General features: G+C 43.2%; 1 protein-coding gene across 1 annotated transcript in view; it reads left to right on the forward strand.

The window, feature by feature from the left end:
- The window catches only part of rpgrip1 (RPGR interacting protein 1), a 45,128-nt gene that overhangs the window by 10,397 nt on the left and 11,197 nt on the right, over window positions 1–23,534 (forward strand). Inside the window, exons 8-23 of the mRNA XM_079806800.1 lie at window positions 1,476–1,581; window positions 2,812–2,835; window positions 3,041–3,187; window positions 3,275–3,348; window positions 12,415–12,626; window positions 12,869–12,975; window positions 13,084–13,134; window positions 13,249–13,428; window positions 13,560–13,677; window positions 15,930–16,430; window positions 16,586–16,734; window positions 18,823–19,171; window positions 20,316–20,491; window positions 20,570–20,926; window positions 21,012–21,072; window positions 21,151–21,248. Of these exons, the coding sequence (XP_079662926.1) occupies window positions 1,476–1,581; window positions 2,812–2,835; window positions 3,041–3,187; window positions 3,275–3,348; window positions 12,415–12,626; window positions 12,869–12,975; window positions 13,084–13,134; window positions 13,249–13,428; window positions 13,560–13,677; window positions 15,930–16,430; window positions 16,586–16,734; window positions 18,823–19,171; window positions 20,316–20,491; window positions 20,570–20,926; window positions 21,012–21,072; window positions 21,151–21,248 (2,710 nt within the window). The remainder of the gene's footprint in view (window positions 1–1,475; window positions 1,582–2,811; window positions 2,836–3,040; window positions 3,188–3,274; window positions 3,349–12,414; window positions 12,627–12,868; window positions 12,976–13,083; window positions 13,135–13,248; window positions 13,429–13,559; window positions 13,678–15,929; window positions 16,431–16,585; window positions 16,735–18,822; window positions 19,172–20,315; window positions 20,492–20,569; window positions 20,927–21,011; window positions 21,073–21,150; window positions 21,249–23,534) is intronic.

Raw genomic sequence — 23,534 nt, forward strand, 5'->3', positions numbered from 1 at the left:
TATATATATATATATATATATATATATATATATATATATATATATATATATATATATATATATAGATAGTTAGATAGTTAGATAGTGTATAGTATATGTATGTATATGTATAGGATTTATATGTATAGTGTGTGTGTATATATATTTATATATTGCCAAAAGTTATTGGGACACCCCTTTAAATGAATTCAGGTGTTCCAATCACTTCCATGGCCACAGGTGTATACAATCAAGCACCTAGGCACGCAGAATGCTTCTACAAACATTTGTGAAAGAATGGGTCGCTCTCAGGAGCTCAGTGAATTCAAGCGTGGTACTGTGATAGGTTGCCACCTGTCCATTCGTGAAATTTCCTCTCTACTAAATATTCCATGGACAACTGCTAGTTATATAACAAAGTAAAAGCAATTGGGAACAACAGCAACTCAGCCATAAAGTGGTAGGCGACGTAAAATCACAGAGCAGGGTCAGCGCATGCTGAGGCGCACAGTGTGAAGAAGTCACCAACTTCTTATAGAGTCAATAGCTACAGACCTCCAAACTTTGTGTGGCCTTCAGGTTAGCTCAAGAACAGTGCGTAGAGAGCTTCATGGAATGGGTTTCCATGGCCAAGCAGCTGCCAAGTGCAATGCAAAGCGTCGGATGCAGTGGTGTAAAGCACACCGCCACTGGACTCTAGAGCAGTGGAGACGTGTTCTCTGGAGTGACAAATCACGCTTCTCTGTCTGGAAATCTGATGGACGAGTCTGGGTTTGGCGTTGCCAGGAGAACGGTACTTGCCTGACTGCATTGTGCCAAGTGTAAAGTTTGGTGGAGGGGGGATTATGGTTGTTTTTCAGGGGTTGGGCTTGTCCCCTTAGTTCCAGTGAAAGGATCTCTTAATGCTTCAGCACACCAATACATTTTGGACATATTTCATGCTCCCAACTTTGTGGGAACAGTTTGGGGATGGCCCCTTCCTGTTCCAACATGACTGATCCATTAAGTTTTTGTGTGAGGTTTTTCACAAGTTTGGTGTGTCCTGAGTCAGAGTCCTGACCTCAGCCCTATAGAACACCTTTGGGATGAATTAGAGCGGAGACTGCGAGCCAGGCCTTCACGTCCATCATCAGTGCCTGACCTCACAAATGCTCTTCTTGAAGAATGGTCAAAGATTCCCATAAACGCACTCCTAAACCTTGTGGAAAGGCGCTGAAGCTGTTATAGCTACAAAGGGCGGGCCAACTCCATATTAAACCCTACGGATTAAGAATGGGATGTCATTAAAGTTCATGTGCATGTAATGGCAGGTGTCCCAAAACTTTTGGCAAAATAGTGTATATGTATATGTGTGTGTGTCTGTGTTTATTCATCAATAATCAAATGAACAATACCTGTTAACAGTCATTCAATTGCTATTCAAATTCAGTCAATAAATATTTTGAACACTTGCACAAAAACAATGTGCATGTGACATTTTTTATTTTTCTTCACAGACTCACTATAAAAGATAATGTAGATGTGATCAGACTGCAGAAGCAGCTCTCTGAAAAGAGCTCTGCCCTTCTGGTCATTCAAGAAAAGTTTGCAGCACTTCAGGAGGTGAGCTTTAATACCAAACCAGGCAAAACATTTAAATAATATTTAAGGTTTGGGTTCATTTGGGATAGTCCATCCACTTTACTATTGCCTGGCTCCGCTTTCGGGTTCACTGAACTATTAACACCCCAGTATATTGACGAGATATTGGTTTGGTGGCATTATAAGTAACACAAGTTACGTAATCAGATGACTTTTTTCAAATAACAAATAAAGTAAGGTATTACTTTTACATTTACATTTACAACAACATTTCTTTTTCAAATAAGTAATTCAAGTTTCTTTGTTTGTATTGACTATTATTTTATTAATTTATTTTATTGACCATTTATTGACTAACACCCTGTCTAACTATGGTTTGCAGCAAGCACAACGGTAGAGTTCACTAAATAAAGTCTTCATGTAAAATAATAAACACTCATACACATTACACACCCCTCCTGTCCCCATGCTGAGAGTGCATCCATTGTGTGCGCTGTGTGGTTATTGTAGTTATAGAATAATGTGAGCAGGTATTACTCATCTTACTTACACAAAAATAGATTCAGTATTCCTTAAAATGAATAAAAACAATGAAATGCAAAATCAGAGTATTACACAAACCTGCTATTAATGGTTAAATAATACAAATATACTTAATGTGTTTAATCTCAATTTATTAACCAATGTTTTTGCTGCTGACCTTTAATGATCCACTTCAACCATAATAAGCAAAAATTACTTTGGATAAACAGCACATTTGTGTTTTTTTCTTTTTTTTTTATTGATAAAGTTGGTCTAATCGAAAATCATGGTTTACAGTTTAAACCCATTTTGTTCAGTTTGTCTTTTTTTAGTACATAACAGAAAATATGATGCATGTTTTAAAAACACATTACAATAAACATTGAAGTCTTTTGAAGTTGTCTTTATTTATAGTAAGCAAACTAAATAAAAACATTGATTCACAGCATGTGTTTAGTTTTTATATTGGTACATTTCAATTATCATATTATATATATATATATATATATATATATATATATATATATATATATATATATATATATATATATATATATATATATATATATATATATATATATATATATACATACACATTTCAGTGTATTTGGTGAATTGAATTTTAGATGGGGCTTCCACTAAAAGAATTGGTATAATGTCTTCCAAATTACATTTCGGCATTAAAACAAATCATCCTCATTACCTCCTCTCTTTGTGCTCTTTCTTAAGGCTTACGAGAACCAGCTGGAGGAGGTGAGCTTAACCTGAAAAGAAACATTTCCAATTTTCATCATTATCAGCCTTTTCTTTATAATACAAACATTTACATGGCCTGAGAATAAAATTAAACATTGAATCAAGAATCTTGAAAAGTCAGACACAGTTCATTTTGATAAATGCCATTGAATAAATAGGGTTCTATTATATATATATATATATATGGGTAAATACTATGTAGGGTCAAAGGTCTTTAAAAGAGAACCAAGTAGCACTGCTGGAGAAGGTGGAGGAACTGAGCGAGCAGCTGAAACAGGAGAAGCAGAGAGTGCTAACACTCGAGGGCCAGCTCAATGCTGCCACACTTTCACTGCAAACTCTGGGGGAGGTATGCTTGAGTTATTACAGTTGAAGTTTTGGCACTTTTATTCCAAGTTTTATTATTTGCAATCTTATACAAACATCTGTTCCTCAGCTTCAAGAGAGGGTTTCAGACCTGGAGGGGGAGAGGAACCTCTTGAAGAAAAGCTATGATTCACTTCTGGAGAGGTCAGTATTTCATAGGATGTAAGGTAGGGACATCGATAGTGAGGGACAACCAAGGATATTTTCATGGACTGTGGGACAAAGGAAATCCCCTGGCCTATAGGCTATTGGCCACTTGACAGCCTGAATTGACCTTATGACAGCTGTTGCTTTTCAAGGGTGGGTACTCCATGTATGTCAAACAAAATGGCAACGCGAATCACTTACTCGCTGATGTACCTGATGATTTAAAAAAAATACTTAAAATTCAGTTTATCATATATTTTATCATTGTACAAAAATTAGAAAGCATAAGCTTTTATATGGGGTTATGTAACTCTAAATATAACGGTATGGAATACTGAAAAATACTAAAATTACAAGGAAATCTTCCCAAGTGTCAAAAAGTCGGACAGTTGATGTCATACAGGAAAAATGTCTATCAGACACTTGGAAGATGCAAACGGGTAAATAATATGTTCCCTTTCAAGGGAACTCGCGCTGTGTCACCGCTCTGGGAACGCCTCTGCGTGATTGCGTCGTGAAGCACGTATGTCATCAGTCCAATAGAGAGACGGAACGTCATAGGCGGGTGACGTCATAGACCCGGAAGCTATAAAGCACACCGGCAAACACACGCCGTTAGCTTCTGTTGCCTTCAACAAGCGCTCTGTGTAAAATCTGTCCAAAGTGTCTTTGTGTTGTGTCTGAGTTCAGACTGTTTTGTTTCGTTTGCACTCTCACCACATTGATAAGAGAAAAAAAGTATGACGAGCGAACAGCGTTACAGACAGTGTTTTCCTCCCTGCTCACGCTACATCACGAGCGGGGATACACACTTGATGTGCGTTGTTTGTTTGGGAGAGCAGCACGCGCAGTCGGCACTCGAGGGTGCCGGCTGCGAGCATTGTGAGGCTCTGCCTCTTCGTGTGCTGCGATCCCGCCGGGCGCTCTTCGAGGAGGGCGTCCCGGCTAGCGCTCCCCACGGCACGGGTCCCGCTGCTGCTGAGGCTCAGCGGCGACTCATGTCGTGGGGTTCGCAAAAGGATCTGACGGAGGGGATGGAGACGGGCCCCGCCCTATCTCTTCCTTCACCCGCCAGATCCAGCGCTGCCTCTCTGGGATCGGGAGCCCGCTCTGCGGCTTCTCCCGCCCGGGGAGCGGCCGCGATGCTGCAGCTATCTTCCTCCGAGGAGGTTGATGTCTGTAGCATCGATGCAGGGGGTGGAGACTCGTCACTTCATTCCCCTGCAAGTGAGGAGCTCATGGAGGTGCTGAGCAGAGCGGTGGCCAGACTACACATTGACTGGCCACATGAACATCATGAGCGAGCTGCCATAAAAAGCAGACTCGACGAGCGCGTTCTCCCCGCGCGCTCTGTTCAGCCTCCTCGTAGGAGTCTGCCGTTTTTCCCGGACCTCCATACCGAGGTGTCGAGGTCTTGGAAGCGGCCCGTGTCTGCACGCATTTTCACCCCGCAGACAAAGGAAATCCCCTGGCCTATAGGCTATTGGCCACTTGACAGCCTGAATTGACCTTATGACAGCTGTTGCTTTTCAAGGGTGGGTACTCCATGTATGTCAAACAAAATGGCAACGCGAATCACTTACTCGCTGATGTACCTGATGATTTAAAAAAAATACTTAAAATTCAGTTTATCATATATTTTATCATTGTACAAAAATTAGAAAGCATAAGCTTTTATATGGGGTTATGTAACTCTAAATATAACGGTATGGAATACTGAAAAATACTAAAATTACAAGGAAATCTTCCCAAGTGTCAAAAAGTCGGACAGTTGATGTCATACAGGAAAAATGTCTATCAGACACTTGGAAGATGCAAACGGGTAAATAATATGTTCCCTTTCAAGGGAACTCGCGCTGCGTCACCGCTCTGGGAACGCCTCTGCGTGATTGCGTCGTGAAGCACGTATGTCATCAGTCCAATAGAGAGACGGAACGTCATAGGCGGGTGACGTCATAGACCCGGAAGCTATAAAGCACACCGGCAAACACACGCCGTTAGCTTCTGTTGCCTTCAACAAGCGCTCTGTGTAAAATCTGTCCAAAGTGTCTTTGTGTTGTGTCTGAGTTCAGACTGTTTTGTTTCGTTTGCACTCTCACCACATTGATAAGAGAAAAAAAGTATGACGAGCGAACAGCGTTACAGACAGTGTGTTCCTCCCTGCTCACGCTACATCACGAGCGGGGATACACACTTGATGTGCGTTGTTTGTTTGGGAGAGCAGCACGCGCAGTCGGCACTCGAGGGTGCCGGCTGCGAGCATTGTGAGACTCTGCCTCTTCGCGTGCTGCGATCCCGCCGGGCTCTCTTCGAGGAGGGCGTCCCGGCTAGCGCTCCCCACGGCACGGGTCCCGCTGCTGCTGAGGCTCAGCGGCGACTCATGTCGTGGGGTTCGCAAAAGGATCTGACGGAGGGGATGGAGACGGGCCCCGCCCTATCTCTTCCTTCACCCGCCAGATCCAGCGCTGCCTCTCTGGGATCGGGAGCCCGCTCTGCGGCTTCTCCCGCCCGGGGAGCGGCCGCGATGCTGCAGCTATCTTCCTCCGAGGAGGTTGATGTCTGTAGCATCGATGCAGGGGGTGGAGACTCGTCACTTCATTCCCCTGCAAGTGAGGAGCTCATGGAGGTGCTGAGCAGAGCGGTGGCCAGACTACACATTGACTGGCCACATGAACATCATGAGCGAGCTGCCATAAAAAGCAGACTCGACGAGCGCGTTCTCCCCGCGCGCTCTGTTCAGCCTCCTCGTAGGAGTCTGCCGTTTTTCCCGGACCTCCATACCGAGGTGTCGAGGTCTTGGAAGCGGCCCGTGTCTGCACGCATTTTCACCCCGCAGACGTCAGTTTATAGTAATATCTCGGGGTGGAAAAGACACGGTTATGGTCAGCTGCCTCAGGTTGAACAGACGCTTGCGAGCCATCTGTCACCCGAGTCTGCGTCGACCGTAAAGGCTCCGACTTTGCCCACAAAACCTCTTAAAGTGACATCTTCTTTTGTGGGCAAAGCATACTCGGCAGCAGGTCAAGCCGCCGCGTGTCTGCACACGATGTCTATCGTGCAGGCATACCAGGCTGATCTGCTAAGGGACCTGGGGGAAAGCCATGAGATCGGAGTCGATACTATTAATGAACTAAGTGAGTGTCGCCACTCGTACACCCCCGCAGAAAGGGTCGTCGGGTGCACGGCGCTCACAGGCACAGCCTTCTAACCCCAGGGCTGATCTGAGGACAGTCATTGTGGCGAGGAAGGCTGCGTCAAAGAAGTCCTGACGCCTCTGGGCCCAGGAAAGTGAGGGTGATCCCCTCCGCGGGCGCACGGTGCTTACCGCTGTACACGGTACCCGTGCGTCCGCGGTACCCTCACGGGGTCAGTCCGCCAACCCCGCCCGAGTGCCGGGGCGATTCAGTTCAGATGCCGTCCCCCCAGCTTCAATGGGGTCCTCTCCACTGTGGTGGACCCGGTGCAGGCTCTGGTGATGACTCAAGAAGTACAGACTCTGCTGCAAAAGGGGGCTATAGAGAGGGTCCCCCCCCCCGGACAGGGAGTCAGGCTTTTACAGCCGGTACTTCATAGTGCCAAAGAAGGATGGTGGGCTGCGCCCCATCTTGGATCTTCGCGTCCTGAACCGAGCCGTGGCAAAGCTCAAGTTCAGGATGCTGACACTCAAACAGATCGTGTCTCAGATCAGGTCCGAGGACTGGTTTGTCACGATAGATCTCAAAGATGCATATTTCCATGTCTCCATCCTTCCGCAGCACAGGAAGTTCCTGAGGTTCGCTTTCAGGGGAGAAGCGTACCAATATCGAGTGCTTCCTTTCGGTTTAGCCCTTTCACCCCGCACGTTCACGAAGTGTGTGGACGCTGCTCTGGTCCCCTTGCGTTTGCAGGGGATCCGCATTCTCAATTACATCGACGACTGGCTGATACTAGCACAGTCAGCGCGTCTCGCGGTTCAGCATCGAGATGTTGTTCTCGCTCATATGAGGAGGTTGGGGCTGAGGCTCAACTCCAAGAAGAGTGTTCTCTCTCCTGTGCAGAAGATCACTTATCTCGGGGTGAGTTGTGATTCGGTTGCTATGCAGGCTCGTCTGTCGGAACCTCGCGTGGGGTCGATCCTCTCAGCCGTGAAAGGGGTGAAGCTAGACCAGCCGCTCACTGTAAAGCAGTTTCAGAGACTGTTGGGTCTGATGGCAGCCGCGTCCAACGTTATTCCTTCAGGCCTGCTGTTCATGAGGCCGCTACAGTGGTGGCTCAAGACCAGGGGTTTTTCCCCGAGGGGGAACCCCTTTCGCGTAATCAAGGCAACGCGGCGGTGTCTCCGCACCTTGGTTATGTGGAAGGACCCCAGGTTCCTGACCCAGGGCCCGTCGCTGGGGGCACCGTGTCAGCGTACTTCTCTGACCACGGATGCCTCCCTGACGGGCTGGGGGGCGACCATGAGTGGTCGCTCGGCCCAGGGTCTGTGGCAGGAGCACCAGCGTTCGTGGCATATAAATTGCCTGGAAATGTTGGCGGTGTTTCAGGCTCTGAAGCACTTCCTGCCGCATCTCAGGGGCCATCATGTGCTTGTGCGCACAGACAGCACATCGGTGGTCTCCTACATCAACCATCAGGGGGGTTTGAGGTCCCGTCGCTTATACAAGCTGGCGCACCTTATCCTCCTCTGGGCTCAGGGAAAATTGCTGTCAGTCAGGGCTATGTACATTCCTTGGCGGTTGAATGTGGAAGCAGATATCCTGTCGAGGCAGGGGCCAAGGCCCAGGGAGTGGAGACTCCACACCGATGTGGTGGAGCTCCTTTGGGAGAAGTTCGGCAGGGCCCAAGTGGACCTGTTCGCCACTCACGAGAACTCTCATTGTCGTCTGTGGTTCTCCCTGTCGCCTCCAGCTCCTCTCGTTTTGGATGCGATGGTACAGGAGTGGCCGAGGCTGCCCCTGTACGCTTCCCCCCCGATCGCTCTGCTTCCGGGAGTTCTAGAGAGAGTGCGCCGGGACGGGGCCCGTCTCCTGCTAGTAGCCCCGTTCTGGCCGGGCCGGGTATGGTTCTCGGATCTGGTGTCTCTTCTCGACGGCTCTCCCCTGGAGATCCCGTTCAGGAGGGACCTTCTCTCTCAGGCGGGCAGAGTTTTTGTTCACCCCCACCCGGAGTTGTGGAAACTGTGGGCTTGGCCTCTGAGGGGGCCCAACTCATAAGTTCCGGTCTCTCAACTGAGGTTGTTGAGACCATTCTACACTCCAGAGCTCCTTCTACGAGGAAACTTTACTACCTAAAGTGGAGACTCTTCACCTTATGGTGTCGAGATCACCTGCGGGATCCAGTTAACTGCCCTGCGAGCGTGGTGCTGGAGTTCCTGCAGGAGAGATTCTCTGCTGGGTTAGCCCCCTCCACACTAAAGGTGTACGTGGCGGCCATAGCTGCTTACCACACTCCTTTGAGTGGAGTTTCATTAGGGCGACACCCTCTAGTAACTCGTTTCCTCCGTGGAACCTTGAGGCTGAGACCTGTGACACGCACCAGGGTGCCGGCCTGGGACTTATCCATCGTCCTTCAAGGCCTTTCCGAGGCTCCCTTCGAGCCGCTCGAGGAAGTTTCTGAAAAATTTCTCACTTTCAAAAAATGTTTCTTCTTGCTATTTCTTCTCTTAAAAGAATTGGGGACTTGCAAGCCCTCTCTGTCGCACCCTCGTGCTTGGAGTTTGCCCCGGGTATGGCTAAGGCCTTTCTCTCTCCGAGGCCCGGGTATATTCCTAAGGTCCTCACTAATCCTGTGAGACCTATTGTGCTCCAGGCCTTCTGTCCTCCTCCCTTTGTGACGTCAGACCAGGAAAAGTTAAATCTGCTTTGTCCAGTTCGCGCTTTAGACGCCTATGTCCACAGAGCTGCCCTGTGGAGGAAAACTGATCAGTTATTTGTTTGCTACGGACCTCCATCCCGTGGGGGTCCGGTGTCAAAGCAGAGGATGAGCAAGTGGGTAGTCGAGGCTATCTCACTGGCTTATGTGGCGGCCGGACAGCCCTCTCCTTTGGCTGTTCGGTCCCACTCCACTAGGAGTATGGCTGCTTCTCAAGCTCTCTTGGCAGGGGCCTCCCTGCAGGAAGTGTGTGATGCGGCGGGGTGGTCCTCGCCGCATACCTTTGTCAGGTTCTATGAACTAGATGTTTCTGCTACTCCGGGGTCTCGGGTGCTCGCCTCGTAGCTGTCTCAGGCGGGCATTCAGACTCGCATGGGGACGTGGGTATTCTCGTTCCCAGAGCGGTGACGCAGCGCGAGTTCCCTTGAAAGGGAACGTCTCGGTTACGACTGTAACCTTAGTTCCCTGATAGGGAACGAGACGCTGCGTCACCCGGCCATACTCCTCGCATGCCCGCAAGCGCCTTGTTTCAGGCCTTCTTCAGAAGCTAATGGCGTGTGTTTGCCGGTGTGCTTTATAGCTTCCGGGTCTATGACGTCACCCGCCTATGACGTTCCGTCTCTCTATTGGACTGATGACATACGTGCTTCACGACGCAATCACGCAGAGGCGTTCCCAGAGCGGTGACGCAGCGTCTCGTTCCCTATCAGGGAACTAAGGTTACAGTCGTAACCGAGACGTTTGTGCGTGTGTGTTTCTTCAAATACATTAAAATAGCTCAGAGCTCAGGGATGTTCAAACTATAGACACTGGTGTCCATTCGGCATGTTTCTGTTTTTCAAATAAAAACAAATAATCCACAAATAAGTTGAAGTCAACAGATGTATCTTGGATGAAGCAAGTTTATCCACAGTTAGAGTAAACATTTGTAAACTGGGTAGAGATTTACGGAGGAAATAAACCAAATATCCTCTTAAAATTTTTGGACGATGAAGCATACTGCTTTATACATCCAAAGTTAGTCCCCCTTTTTCATCAGACTAGACCACCTTCTTCCATTGCTCTGTGATCTAGTTCTGATGCTCACATGCCCACTGTTGGCACTTTCGGCGGTGGAAAGAGGTCAACATGGGCACCCTGACTGGTCTGCGGCTATGCAGCCCCATACGCAAAAAGAGGTGCATTTTTGGAGATGCTCTGACCCAGTCGTCTATCCATCACAATTTGTCCCTTGTCGAACTCGCTTAAATCCTTACGCTTGCCCATTTTTCCTGCTTCTAACACATCAACTTTGAGAACAAAATGTTCACTTGCTGCCTAATATATCCCACCCACTAACAGGTGCTGTGATGAAGAGATAATCAGTGTTATTATGTGTCATAATGTTATGCCTGATCGGTGTAAATTTTATATATAATTTTTGTCTTTTTATTTAATGGAGAAAATGTTAATCATGGAAGTGTAACATGAACAAAAGTCAATATCATACAACAAGTTTGATTCTCAGCCTCCCCGGGAAAGTCTATGCCAGGGTACTGGAGAGGAGAATCCGGCCGATAGTGGAACCTCGGATTCAGGAGGAACAGTGTGGTTTTCGTCCTGGTCGCGGAACACTGGACCAGCTCTATACCCTCTACAGGGTGCTGGAGGGTTCATGGGAGTTTGCCCAACCAGTCCACATTTGTTTTGTGGATTTGGAGAAGGCATTCGACTGTGTCCCTCGCGGCATCCTGTGGAGGGTGCTGGGGGAGTATGGGGTCCGGGGTCCTTTGCTGAGGGCTGTCCGGTCCCTGTATGACCGAAGCAGGAGTTTGGTCCGCATTGCCGGCAGTAAGTCAGACTTGTTCCCGGTGCATGTTGGACTCCGGCAGGGCTGCCCTTTGTCGCCGGTTCTGTTCATAATTTTTATGGACAGAATTTCTAGGCGCAGCCAAGGGCCGGAGGGTGTCAGGTTTGGGGACCACACGGTTTCGTCTCTGCTCTTTGCGGATGACGTTGTCGTGTTGGCCCCTTCTAACCAAGACCTTCAGCATGCATTGGGACGGTTTGCAGCCGAGTGTGAAGCGGCTGGGATGGGGATCAGCACCTCCAAATCCGAGGCCATGGTCCTCAGTCGGAAAAGGGTGGCTTGCCCACTCCAGGTTGGTGGAGAGTTCCTGCCCCAAGTGGAGGAGTTTAAGTATCTAGGGGTCTTGTTCACGAGTGAGGGGAGGATGGAACGGGAGATTGACAGACGGATCGGTGCAGCTTCTGCAGTAATGCGGTCGATGTACCGGTCTGTCGTGGTGAAGAAGGAGCTAAGCCGTAAGGCGAAGCTCTCGATTTACCGGTCAATCTACGTTCCTACTCTCACCTATGGTCATGAGCTTTGGGTCATGACCGAAAGGACAAGATCCCGGATACAGGCGGCCGAAATGAGCTTTCTCCGCAGGGTGGCTGGGCGCTCCCTTAGAGATAGGGTGAGGAGCTCAGTCACTCGGGAGGAACTCGGAGTAGAGCCGCTGCTCCTCCACATCGAGAGGGGACAGCTGAGGTGGCTCGGGCATCTGTTCCGGATGCCTCCTGAACGCCTTCCCGGGAAGGTGTTTCGGGCATGTCCAACGGGGAAGACCGAGGACACGCTGGAGGGACTATGTCTCCCGTCTGGCCTTGGAACGCCTCGGTGTCCCCCCGGAAGAGCTAGGGGAAGTGTCTAGGGAGAGGGAAGTCTGGGCATCTCGGCTTAGACTGCTGCCCCCGCGACCCGGCCCCGGATAAGCGGAAGAAGATGGATGGATGGATGGAAGTTTGATTCAACACGCACTTTTCATGATCACTGGATAATTTCTAGAACCGATGAATAAAACTCCATAGCCACTCTGGGTACCTAGTAACATGTGTCATAACACCTTTTTACCATAGTTAATGGAATTTGCCAAAAAAAAAAAAGAGGTCTGTGTCTGACAACTCATTAAGCTTTCAAGCTTGACAGACAAAATGACAGATACCAACAAGGCTTCTCAGTGCAGCGATTTGATTGGCTATTTGGGCTGTCAGTCATTTATCTGTTATAAGGTCAATTGGGCCCATCAATACAACTTTGTTACTGGCTATTCAAGCTATGTAACTGGTTTTAGGTTTGTGTCTTTATAACCCCCAAACCATCCTGTAAATAAGTGATGGGAAAAATCTGTTGTGAAAAAGCCAAGTTATAATTCATCGGTTCCTCCATAGCACTATGTCAGCCCAAAGCCATCAAGAAGGACAACATGAGGAACCAGAGAAAACAAGGGACCAGTTTAGAGAAGATAGGTGGAGAGAGGAGGTACAGAAGCTTGAAGAAAAACTGGTGGAAGAAAGGAGAGAAAAGAACATGCTGATGCAGGAGAAGGAGCAGATGAGACACGAGAATGATCGTGTTCAGAAGGAGGATCAGCGAGATAGAGGTAAGGCTCTTGCATTGTCAGATTTTTGTCTATCAATCAATTAATTCTGGACCACATCTCATCTTATTCTGGAAGTGCTCATTATAGCAGTCTGAAAACTTGAAACTGTGCACAATGTTCTTCTGGAAATTGTGTATATCAGAGCTTATAATTGTCAATATACAAAATACATCTGACGTTCATGTTTTCAGTGCTAATGCATACATCTCCACAACAAATTGAATGCATTTTTCTGTCTTCAGATATGGTTATGTTCCTCAGAGAAAAACATGACTGCTTGGAGCAAGAAGTCCTGCAGCACAGACAGGAAGTCACATCTTTGCAAGGGAAACTGGACTCGGTTACAAAAGTAAAGTTTCCTATATTATGCTAAAATGTCCTTCGCAATGAGAAACTGAAGCCAGATATTCAGTTCATTAGAATTAGAGTTCATATTCTGTTTTTCATTCTCTATCAGGAGTTTGATATGAGTGTGGACGATCTAAGTGAGACTCTGCTGCAGATTAAGGTAAGGTGTTTATTTTTAAAACTTGCTGATTTTTCTTAACTTTTAAGCAGAGCTATGTAAGAACAATTTTGCTTTGCTTGTTTCACTCCATCTCTTCATTCTTGTTCTCTATAGGCCTTCAGAATGCAGCAAGAGACTCAAGGGGTGATGTGCTTCTTGAAAACAGATGGAAAGTTAGAAGACACATCAAGGGATTTGACTGCAGTACAAGCCTCATATGCAGAAACTGTTTTAGAACTCCAGAAAACTAGGGACTTATTATTACTGCAGCATCGCCTAAATGCTGACCTCCAGGTACACACACTCACACTGAGAATACAAATGCAGTATATTACAACTCAACATATATTGATCAGAATGTGTCTTTGCACTCCACATAAAAAACAAAACATCAACCTTTACACCTACAGTATTTTCTTTTATAGAATGAGATGAAGACAGTTATGGAGAAGTCTGACAGAGAGAGGGAGGAGAATAGGAGGAGGGCAGGTGAAAAAGACAAATTGTTGAAAAGCAGAGGCCTTCAAATCACCAATTTACAAGGTTAGAGAAACTGATGTTGCTGCATATACAGTATACAAAAGATTGAGGCTAGTTGTCACAAGTTTTAAGTTAAAAATCTGATTGTACCAATGTTTTTTTCTTATTTTTTTCTAGCAGTTGTTTTGTATGTTGGTTTCAAATATCTAGTTTAAAAAAAAAATCAGTGATACAGGTGCTGGTCATATAATTAGAATATCATCAAAAAGTTGATTTATTTCACTAATTCCATTCAAAAAGTGAATATTATATTCATTCATTACACACAGACTGATATATTTCAAATGTTTATTTCTTTTAATTTTGATGATTATAACTGACAACTAAGGAAAATCCCAAATTCAGTATCTCAGAAAATTAGAATATTACTTAAGACCAAATACAAAGAGAGGATTTTTAGAAATCTTGGCCAACTGAAAAGTATGAACATGAAAAGTATGAGCATGTACAGCACTCAATACTTAGTCGGGGCTCCTTTTGCCTGAATTACTGCAGCAATGCAGCGTGGCATGGAGTCGATCAGTCTGTGGCACTGCTCAGGTGTTATGAGAGCCCAGGTTGCTCTGATAGTGGCCTTCAGTTCTTCTGCATTGTTGGGTCTGGCATTTTGCATCTTCCTCTTCACAATATTCACAAGGAATGCGAAACCCATGTCTTGCATACGTCTGTGCGTAGTGGTTCTTAAAGCTCTGACTCCAGCTGCAGTCCACTCTTTGTGAATCTCCCCAACATTTTTGAATGGGTTTTGTTTCACAATCCTCTCCAGGGTGCGGTTATCCCTATTGCTTGTACACTTTTTTCTACCACATCTTTTCCTTCCCTTCGCCTCTCTATTAATGTGCTCTGTGAACAGCCAGCCTCTTTTGCAATGACCTTTTGTGTCTTGTCCTCCTTGTGCAAGGTATCAATGGTCGTCTTTTGGACAACTGTCAAGTCAGCAGTCTTCCCTATGATTGTGTAGTCTACAGAACTAGACTGAGAGATCATTTAAAGGCCTTTGCAGGTGTTTTGAGTTCATTAGCTGATTAGAGTGTGGCACCAGGTGTCTTCAATATTGAACCTTTTCACAATATTCTAATTTTCTGAGATACTGAATTTGGGATTTTCCTTAGTTGTCAGTTATAATCATCAAAATTAAAAGAAATAATCATTTGAAATGTATCAGTCTGTGTGTAATGAATGAATATAATATACAAGTTTCACTTTTTGAATGGAATTAGTGAAATAAATCAACTTTTTGATGATATTCTAATTATATGACCAGCACCTGTATTCAGTTATACGCCGACTTTTTGGGACTTTAGCTTATTCACCGTATCCCCCAGAGTTAGATAAGTCCACTCCATTCATACCATTCTCATCTCTGTGCATGCCATAACTGTCTGACGCACCCACCGCTAGCCTAGCTTAGCACAAAGACTGTTGGTAAACGGCTCCAGCTAGTCTACTGCTCAATAAGTGACAAAATAACGCCAACATTTTCCTATTTACATGTTGTGATGTGTATAGTTACATTGTGTACTAAGACAGACGGAAAATGAAAAGTTGCAATTTTCTAGACCGATATGGCTTGGAACTATTCCCTCATTCCTGCGTAATAATCAAGGAACTTTGTGCCGTACCATGGGTGCAGCAGGCTCTGCGTATTATCATTATGCCTGCTGCACCCATGGTACGACAGCATCACAACATGTAAATAGGAACATGTTGGCGTTATTTTGTCACTTTTTGAGCAGTAGGCTAGATGGAGCCATTTACCTCCAGTCTTTGTGCTAAGCTAGGCTAGTGGTGGGTGTGCGTCAGACAGAGTTATGGCACGCACGGAGATGAGAATGGTATGTATGGACTTATCTAACTCTGGGGGACACGGTGGATAAGCTAAAGTCCCCAAAAGTCGGTGTGTTCCTTTAAATAAAACCTTTATGTATTATTAATTGTATTATTATTTTATTTTTTTTATAAAATGATTACACATTTAATAAGTATCAGAATTTAAATTATTTTAAATCAATTATATTAATAATAATTCTGAATTATACATTGTCATTGGATAAACAAGTAACCATAATCAACTCTCTATGCATATGTCTATATAGAAATCTATAGAAGTCAAAAATCTATATGACTTTTAAACATAAACTTACACTGAGAAACACTGAATACATGAGAGTAAAAAGTGACAACTAGCCCCGTTCTCCCCTATTTTCAATTAACAATCCACATATGATGACCATATTTTTCCTCCATTGTTTTAGCTCAACTCAAAGAGTTTGCATACAGCCCTAGAAACAATAAACGGACCATACCCATGCAGTACACCTGGACAGGACTGGCACAAGAATCAGTCCAGCTCACAGCAGAGGGCGCCATAGTCACACATCTGCGTGGAGGAGAATCCCTTCTGGAGATCCATCTCGCAGGAGCCACCTTTACGCCGCTGGGACTGAGACTCATGGGACAAGGCACAGGAGATCACCAAGGGGTTGCAACATTTTGCACCTGTGGCTTTCTTGACTTTGAAACCCTCTCAACTTCATTAATGTCAGGTGGTCAGCCGAATTATGGCTTCACGTCACATTACGCCCTTTCGGCCTTTGACCTGGAGAAGCTCAGGGTTCAAGGTGGGTCCATCACTGTTGAACTGCACCAAGCACTTGGAGGGGTAAAATTTATAACCCGTGGGAGAGCGAGCATCACTCTGGTAGGGGCGCTACAGTGCAGAGGTGAACGAATGAAAAACAGAACCAACATCACAGGTAAGAAAAATGAGGTCACATGAACTTTGAAATTAAAATAGCATATAAATAATACTTATGTACGAGGGTTCAATTCCACATTCTTTTTGTTGTTGCAGCTTTTTATTGCAATAATATTTGCCGCTGCATTTTGTACATTGTTCTTTGTCCTACAGGGGCTGAAGGAGAAGTTATAGGATTCCTTGAGTTTTGGGTATGTTTACACCCTCAGGTGGAACTCACAGAACCTCAAATGGAAAGAGCCACAAGCAGAACAGCTGTAAGACACACCAGAGGTTTGGAATGGGCTCATGGGGATACAGAGGTAAAAGCCACCATATACAGTACCACATAATGAGGAGAACAATTTTTAGGAAAGCCTTGATAACTAGTGCACCCAAAAATAAAAATTCTTATTCACACTTATTGAGTTTCAAACCTGCCCTTGTGGAAAAGTACACTTTAGTATGCTTATTATGGAAATAATATACTTTAAAAGAATATACTTACAGTAAATGGGAACTAAATGTAATGGCTCAACTCAGAGCAGCACACCACAGGAATTTTCTTAGCCCCTCTCCCTCCCCAGCACCACCTGCCTAGATAATATCTGCTACGGGGGGTGGGGGTGTATTATTTGTAATATCAAATAACAGTATTAGTCAAATAAATATTAGTCAAAACATCAAAATGTACAGTTGTACAAAATGTTGTGTACATCTTTCAAGAACAAACAAAAGATTATTAAAACTCAATAGTTAAACTTAACAAAAGTTAAATCAACTTTTATTTTGACATTATTACAAAGTGCGCTTTTAAAAAGTGTACTAAGTCTGTTAAGAACAATCATTATATAATATATATTTAAGTAATGGCCTATTATTTCATTAATATTATATTATCTGCATGTACAACTTTTTAAAAATATACTTTTAAGATTTGAAGAAGACTAAAAGTGCACCTTCACTACCATTAGACACACTTCTTTTTCACAAGAGTGTAGGGTTGCAATTGAAATCGCATACTTCCCTACTATGTATATAGTAGGCGAAAAACATTATGTGACACGAATAGTATGTCCAAATTCACAGTACTCGTAAAAAAGAGTAGGCAAAAAGTCCCCGGATGACCTACTACTTTTGGTGAGATTCTGAAGTGACACTGCAGCAACAGCTAGAAGTCTATACTGGACGCGACAACGCGACCGTTGCATTTGCCCTTCATGTCAGCACGTCATAAATAGAATTAAAGGATTAGTTCACTTTTAAATAAACTTTTGCTGATAATTTACTCACCCCCATGTCGGAAGTAATGGCGGAGCTCAGAGACGATCGCGTTCCTCTGTTAAGAGGTAAAATAATAGCATAAATACTGCTCGGTTTCTCGCAGAAACTGATCGTTTCGCTAGATAAGACCCTTATTCCTCGTCTCGTATCGTTTAAAGCCCTTTGAAGCTGCACTGAAACTGTCATTTGGACCTTGAACCGTTTGGGTCCCACTGAAGTGCATTATATGGAGAAAAAACCTGGACTGTTTTCATCCAAAACCTTAATTTCTTTTCGACTGCAGAAAGAAAGACATGGACATCTTGGATGACATGGGGGTGAGTAAATTATTAGCAAAAGTTTATTTAAAAGTGAACTAATCCTTTAATAATGTCTGTTGTTGCGTCGCATAGCACCGCTTACATCCGGTGTAGACACAGTGTTAGCTGCAGGGCGGGATTTCCGCTGGTTTGGGGGGAAAAACTGGGGAGTGAATAACCAGCGCCCTCCTCCACCCTCAATACCATGACTGAGGTGAGACCCACCGAACCCCCAACTGCTCCCCGGGCGCCGCAGCAATATGGCTGCCCACTGCTCTGGGTGTGTGTTCACTACTGTGTGTGTGCACTTGGATGGGTTAAATGCAGAGCACAAATTCTTGGCCACACGTCACTTCACTTCACTTCAAAAGGCATTGTTTAAATGATGCCCTCCATTGTAGCTTTAAACTATCATTCACACATGTACATATTTAATACATTTACATGTTTATCACATGGCTACAGATAACCTGGAATATTTAATATTGACATATGGACTACTTTGATAAGTTTTTAACTTTTTGTGCTTTATCATTTTTTAAACTCAACAGCCCCTTTTACTGAATGGAAAGAGCAGCTTAGAGTTTCTAAACATTTTCAGTTGTATTGCAGGTAGAACGAAACTCATAGTTCGAGTAAATGTTGAAATGTTTTCTATTTAAGTTGACTGATTACATTTGAACGTCCATATTATGTAGCCGACATACACATGTTGTATCAAGCTAATTTCAGTCTTCTGTAATATGAATTCAGTATGTGCAGAACTGCTTAATTTGACTGAATTTATTACCTCAAACTGTTAACATTTTTTATTTTTGTGTGTTTTAGGAGATGCATGATTATGGCGTAGGGATACCCAATGAGCTTGAGGTGGTACTGGAGCGCTGTGTGGGCCTCAGTACCCGTTGGCCAGGACTACTTCCTGATGCATACTTAACGTATCGCCTTTATGACCTACAACCTCATTCTACCCCCATAATTCAGTGCTGCATGGATCCTGTCTTTGAAGACTCAGCGAGCTATCCGTTAGCTGTTACCACGGATGTATTAGAGTACCTGAATGTGGGCAGTCTGTGGGTGTATGTGTTTGATGACAGCGAAAGTCAGACTCCTCACACTTATTTGGCAAAGACACCAATTCCACTACGAGCTCTTGCTGCAGGCAGACCAATCAGAGGTAATCATTACGATCACAATGCAATTAAACAGAATCTTAATTAAACACGTAGGTATTTAATTCTGTGCATACACTACCTGTCAAAAGTTTGGAATAATTAAGATATTTTTATTGTTTTTGAAATAAGTATCTTATGTTCATCAAGGCTACATTTATTTGATGAAAAATACTGTAAAAACAGTAATATTGTGGAAAAAAAAATTACGATTTAAAGCAGTTTTCTATTTTAATATATTTTAAAATTTAATTTATTTATATGATGGCAAAGCTGAATTTTCAGCATCGTTTACACCAGTCTTCAGAGTCACATGATCCTTCAGAAATCATTCTAAAAATTTGCTTCCCTACAATTATCAATGTTGATTGTTTTTGCTGCTTAATATTTGTGTCATGCTACCATTTAAAAGTTTGGGGTTTGTAAGACTTTTATATTTAAATAAATTAATAGGCTACTTTTATTCAGTAAGGATGTATTAAATTGATTAAAAAAAGACAGTACATTTATAATATAAATAAAAATAATTATAATAATTATAATATAAAAAAATATATATTTCAAATAAACGTTCTTTTGAACTTTCTATTCATTGAGGAATCCTGAAAAAATTGTATCATGATTTCCACAGAAATTTCAGCAACAAAAACTGTTTTAACATTGATAATAAGAAACAATATTAATATTTGAGCATAAAATCAGCCAATTATAATGATTTCTGAATAATCACTGACGACAGGACTAATGGCTGCTGGAAATTCAGCTTTGCCACAACAGGAATAAGTTATATTTTTAAATATATTTAAAAATAAATATATTAAATGTAATTTAAAAAAAAATAATATTCACAATATTAATCACAATATTACTGTTTTTACTATATTGTTGATCAAATAAATGCTGTCTCTGTGACGTATTAAGATAAATAAGAGACTTTCTTCATTATTAAAATCTCAATTATTTTTAACTTTTGTATATTTAGTAAGTTCATATTTTTGAAACCAAATATCCAAGATTCATCCAAGAGAACTAAATAAAAGTAACACAAACATTATATTACCCTGGGAGTCAAATTTAGAACCTTTTTGCAATATTCACTAAGGCAAAGGTTAACTGGTGAATAATGTTTACTCTGTTCCCTGCTGTCAGGTGATTATGTGCTTAGAGACCCTGCTGGCAGTCCAAGAGGAATGGTGAGGGTCACTCTCAGGTGGAAGTACCCCTTTCAGTCACCCGAGACACCGTCAAAGCAAAGAGAAGGAGCAGAGAAAGAGAGGATTGTGCCGAGTGCTGAGGTGTCACAGAGACCCATCGCAAAGCCCAGGGTGAGTGTCTGTGAATGCCAATAACTGCCCAGAGTAATTCAACAACAGTAAAAATTCAATCTTTCAACTTAATTTCAGTCTCAGCTTCGGCCTCGACTAGACGATGGAGCCAAGACCACTGACATTCACCAATCGACGGCCATTAGAAACCCTCAAAGAGGTTCATTCTTACCCCTTCAGTCTCCAACCATTCGGGTGTCTGAACCCACTTCGAATCATCAGAAACCTCTATCTACTGCAGGTCAACCATCAAGGTCAATTAGAAGGAAGCAACGACGCACTGCATCTTTACCCATTCAGGACAAAACCAAACCTACAACACCTGCCATGTCTATTAAGCCAACTAAGTCCAATCAATTAATGGACTTCAGACCCTCTGACTCAGAGCTGAGCACCCCTCGTAGACACAAGGGCTATCGGAGCGACTCAGCACAGGTAAGGAACTGCGAAGGTGACAGGAAATGTAACAGGAAGATTTATATGTCAGTTCAAACATGTCTTCAATATGTTTCTTTTGAAGCAAATAAAAATGGAGGAGCAGGATCAGGAAGATGAACAAGAGGAAGACACAGAAGATAGAAGTGAGATTTTTAGTCACTTATTCATTACACAAGTAATAAAGTACTTATTACTTATTAAACTTTGTTTGTCCAAAACAGCACAAAGTGACGTAGACGCCCTTCAGTCTGATGAATCAAGAGATTCAAATGGAAGTGATGTCATCATAATTCCTCACCCTCCAAAGCCATGTAAAAAGGTGATGATGATCACACAGTTGACTAATGGACATGTTACATAAAACGGAATCTAAAAGAATTGAAAAAGCAAAAACATACTTTATAGAACTGGCTCTGTTTTTTCCCAGTTTTTCTTTTCTTTTCTTCATGCTAACACCAAAATGATTATTTTCTTTCCTTCCCACTGTCACCTCTGGCTTGCTTACTGTAAGGTGGATTAAAGCATTATGTGTTGACTTTATAGGTTCCTATATTTTGACTACTTAGAGGTGGGCAATATGATCAAAATCTTTACTACAACATAAGTAATTTTCAACCAAAAACTTTATCAAGATTTAAGTCATTTTCAACAAAAATCTTTTCCACAATATGTCATTTTTAAACAAAATCTTTTCCACAATATGTCATTTTCAACCAAAATCTTTACCACTATTTTAAAGGGTTAGTTCACCCAAAAAGGAAAATTACCCCATGATTTACTCACCCTCAAGACATCCTAGGTCTATATGACATTCCTTTTTCAGACGAATACAATCAGATATTTTAAACTTTATAAACTGTGATATTTGAAACTTAAATAACTAGCTTCCGACAGACGGTCGTACGCATCGATTTACGGCGAAAGAGTAACCCCTGACCTGACGCATGACGTATTGAAACACTGGGCATGAATTAGAAGTCTAAAACGAGAATTTTTAAATAGAAATGCTAGAGGATTTTGATGTAAGAGAAGAGGGGCTTGAGTTAGTTTCCCAGCCCAATTTGTGTGAACTGCGAGAGGCGGGATGTATTCCTACATCCTGTGTCCTATATTATTCTTTTGCCGTAAGTCGACATGCGTAGGCTGTCTGCCGAAAGCTAGTTATTTTAGTTTTTAATGTTTTAAATATGGATATTTTTCCTTACATAAACGCATCGCTTCGCTTCAGAAGGACTTTATTAAAGCCCCGGAGCTATGTGGAGCAGTTTTATGATGGATCGTTGCACTTTAATGGACTTCAAAACATATTAGCCATTCACTGCCATTATAAAGCTTGGAAGAGCCTGGACATTTTTTTATACTCCGATTGTATTTGTCTAAAAGAAGAATGTCATATACACCTAGGATGGCTTGAGGTTGAGTGTATCATGGGCTAATTAAAAAAAAAATTCACTATCCCCCTGTAAAACTCCATCCATTAGCCCAAAAACCGAAAACTAATGACGTGGTCAAAAGGAATTCTGCGTGTAAGCCTTTTCAGCCTTTCGGTGAAGTTCTTTTAATTTATTGATATCTCATTTTAAATCTGACTCCATTAATAATTTTATCTGACTCCAATTCTAAGTGACTCCATAAAGTGTGCTACATTTAGAGTTTATCAGCTGATTTTACGATTAGTCGCGATTTAATTTAGATCGTTGATTTTCTTTATATCTTCCTAGTTTTTATATTCGTTCATCGAGAGACCCTAAATCGCACAGAGACATGACGCGTCCGGTTCGCGCGCTCACGGACACAAAACGGTTACTTCTGTGATTAGTCAGAGGATGTAGGGTGAATATTTTACCTTTAAGTGGTTGCACATGCTCACTCAACAAAAAGTGTAATTTTAGTAATATCTACGGACTACAACTTGCTAACCCAGCGATAGTCAGAAATCGGAATATCGCGCACGCTGCGCTCCATGCTTCAGTCGTGGCGTCATCGGTGTGATCTATCATAACCCTAGATTTTGCGGTAATAAAGGACTCTACATCGATCCATACTAGAATAACGATTTCGGAACCATACAAGAGAAATCAAGGTTAACATTTATTTGGCCAGACAGGAAAAGTAAATACGTAAGCAAGAATCCATGGTACACAACTGATCAGCGTAAAAACATAAAACACAATTGCAAAGCAATATGAAAACAATTTAAAGGAGTCATCATGTCTGGCACATCTACATGCAGTTTGCACGGGGGGTCTGATTGCAGAATATTCCCCCAGAGAGTTAGAACATCCAGCCTTAAATACTCCAACCAGAACAAAAGGGCTGTAAATATTTGCAACACCCCCACCTGGTTTTGGGGGAGTGGATCAGATATCTTTGAAGAGACTACTCAAAGGAGAACTGAATTCTCATTAGTTTTCCAATCTTTCTAATACTACCAGTGACTGCAGTGAAACTGAGACCATTTTACCATTCGCACTGAGACCTTTAAAAAGACATCAAACATGAAAAGGATTAAACAATAGATTTACAAATAACATCATCACTGATATATCTGCATTTGGTGACTTGAAACCAGGACAAGGAGAGGGCAAAATGGGGAGGGGGGAGG

This window comes from Gobio gobio (assembly GCF_949357685.1).
Source record: "Gobio gobio genome assembly, chromosome: 23".
NCBI lineage: Eukaryota > Metazoa > Chordata > Actinopteri > Cypriniformes > Gobionidae > Gobio > Gobio gobio.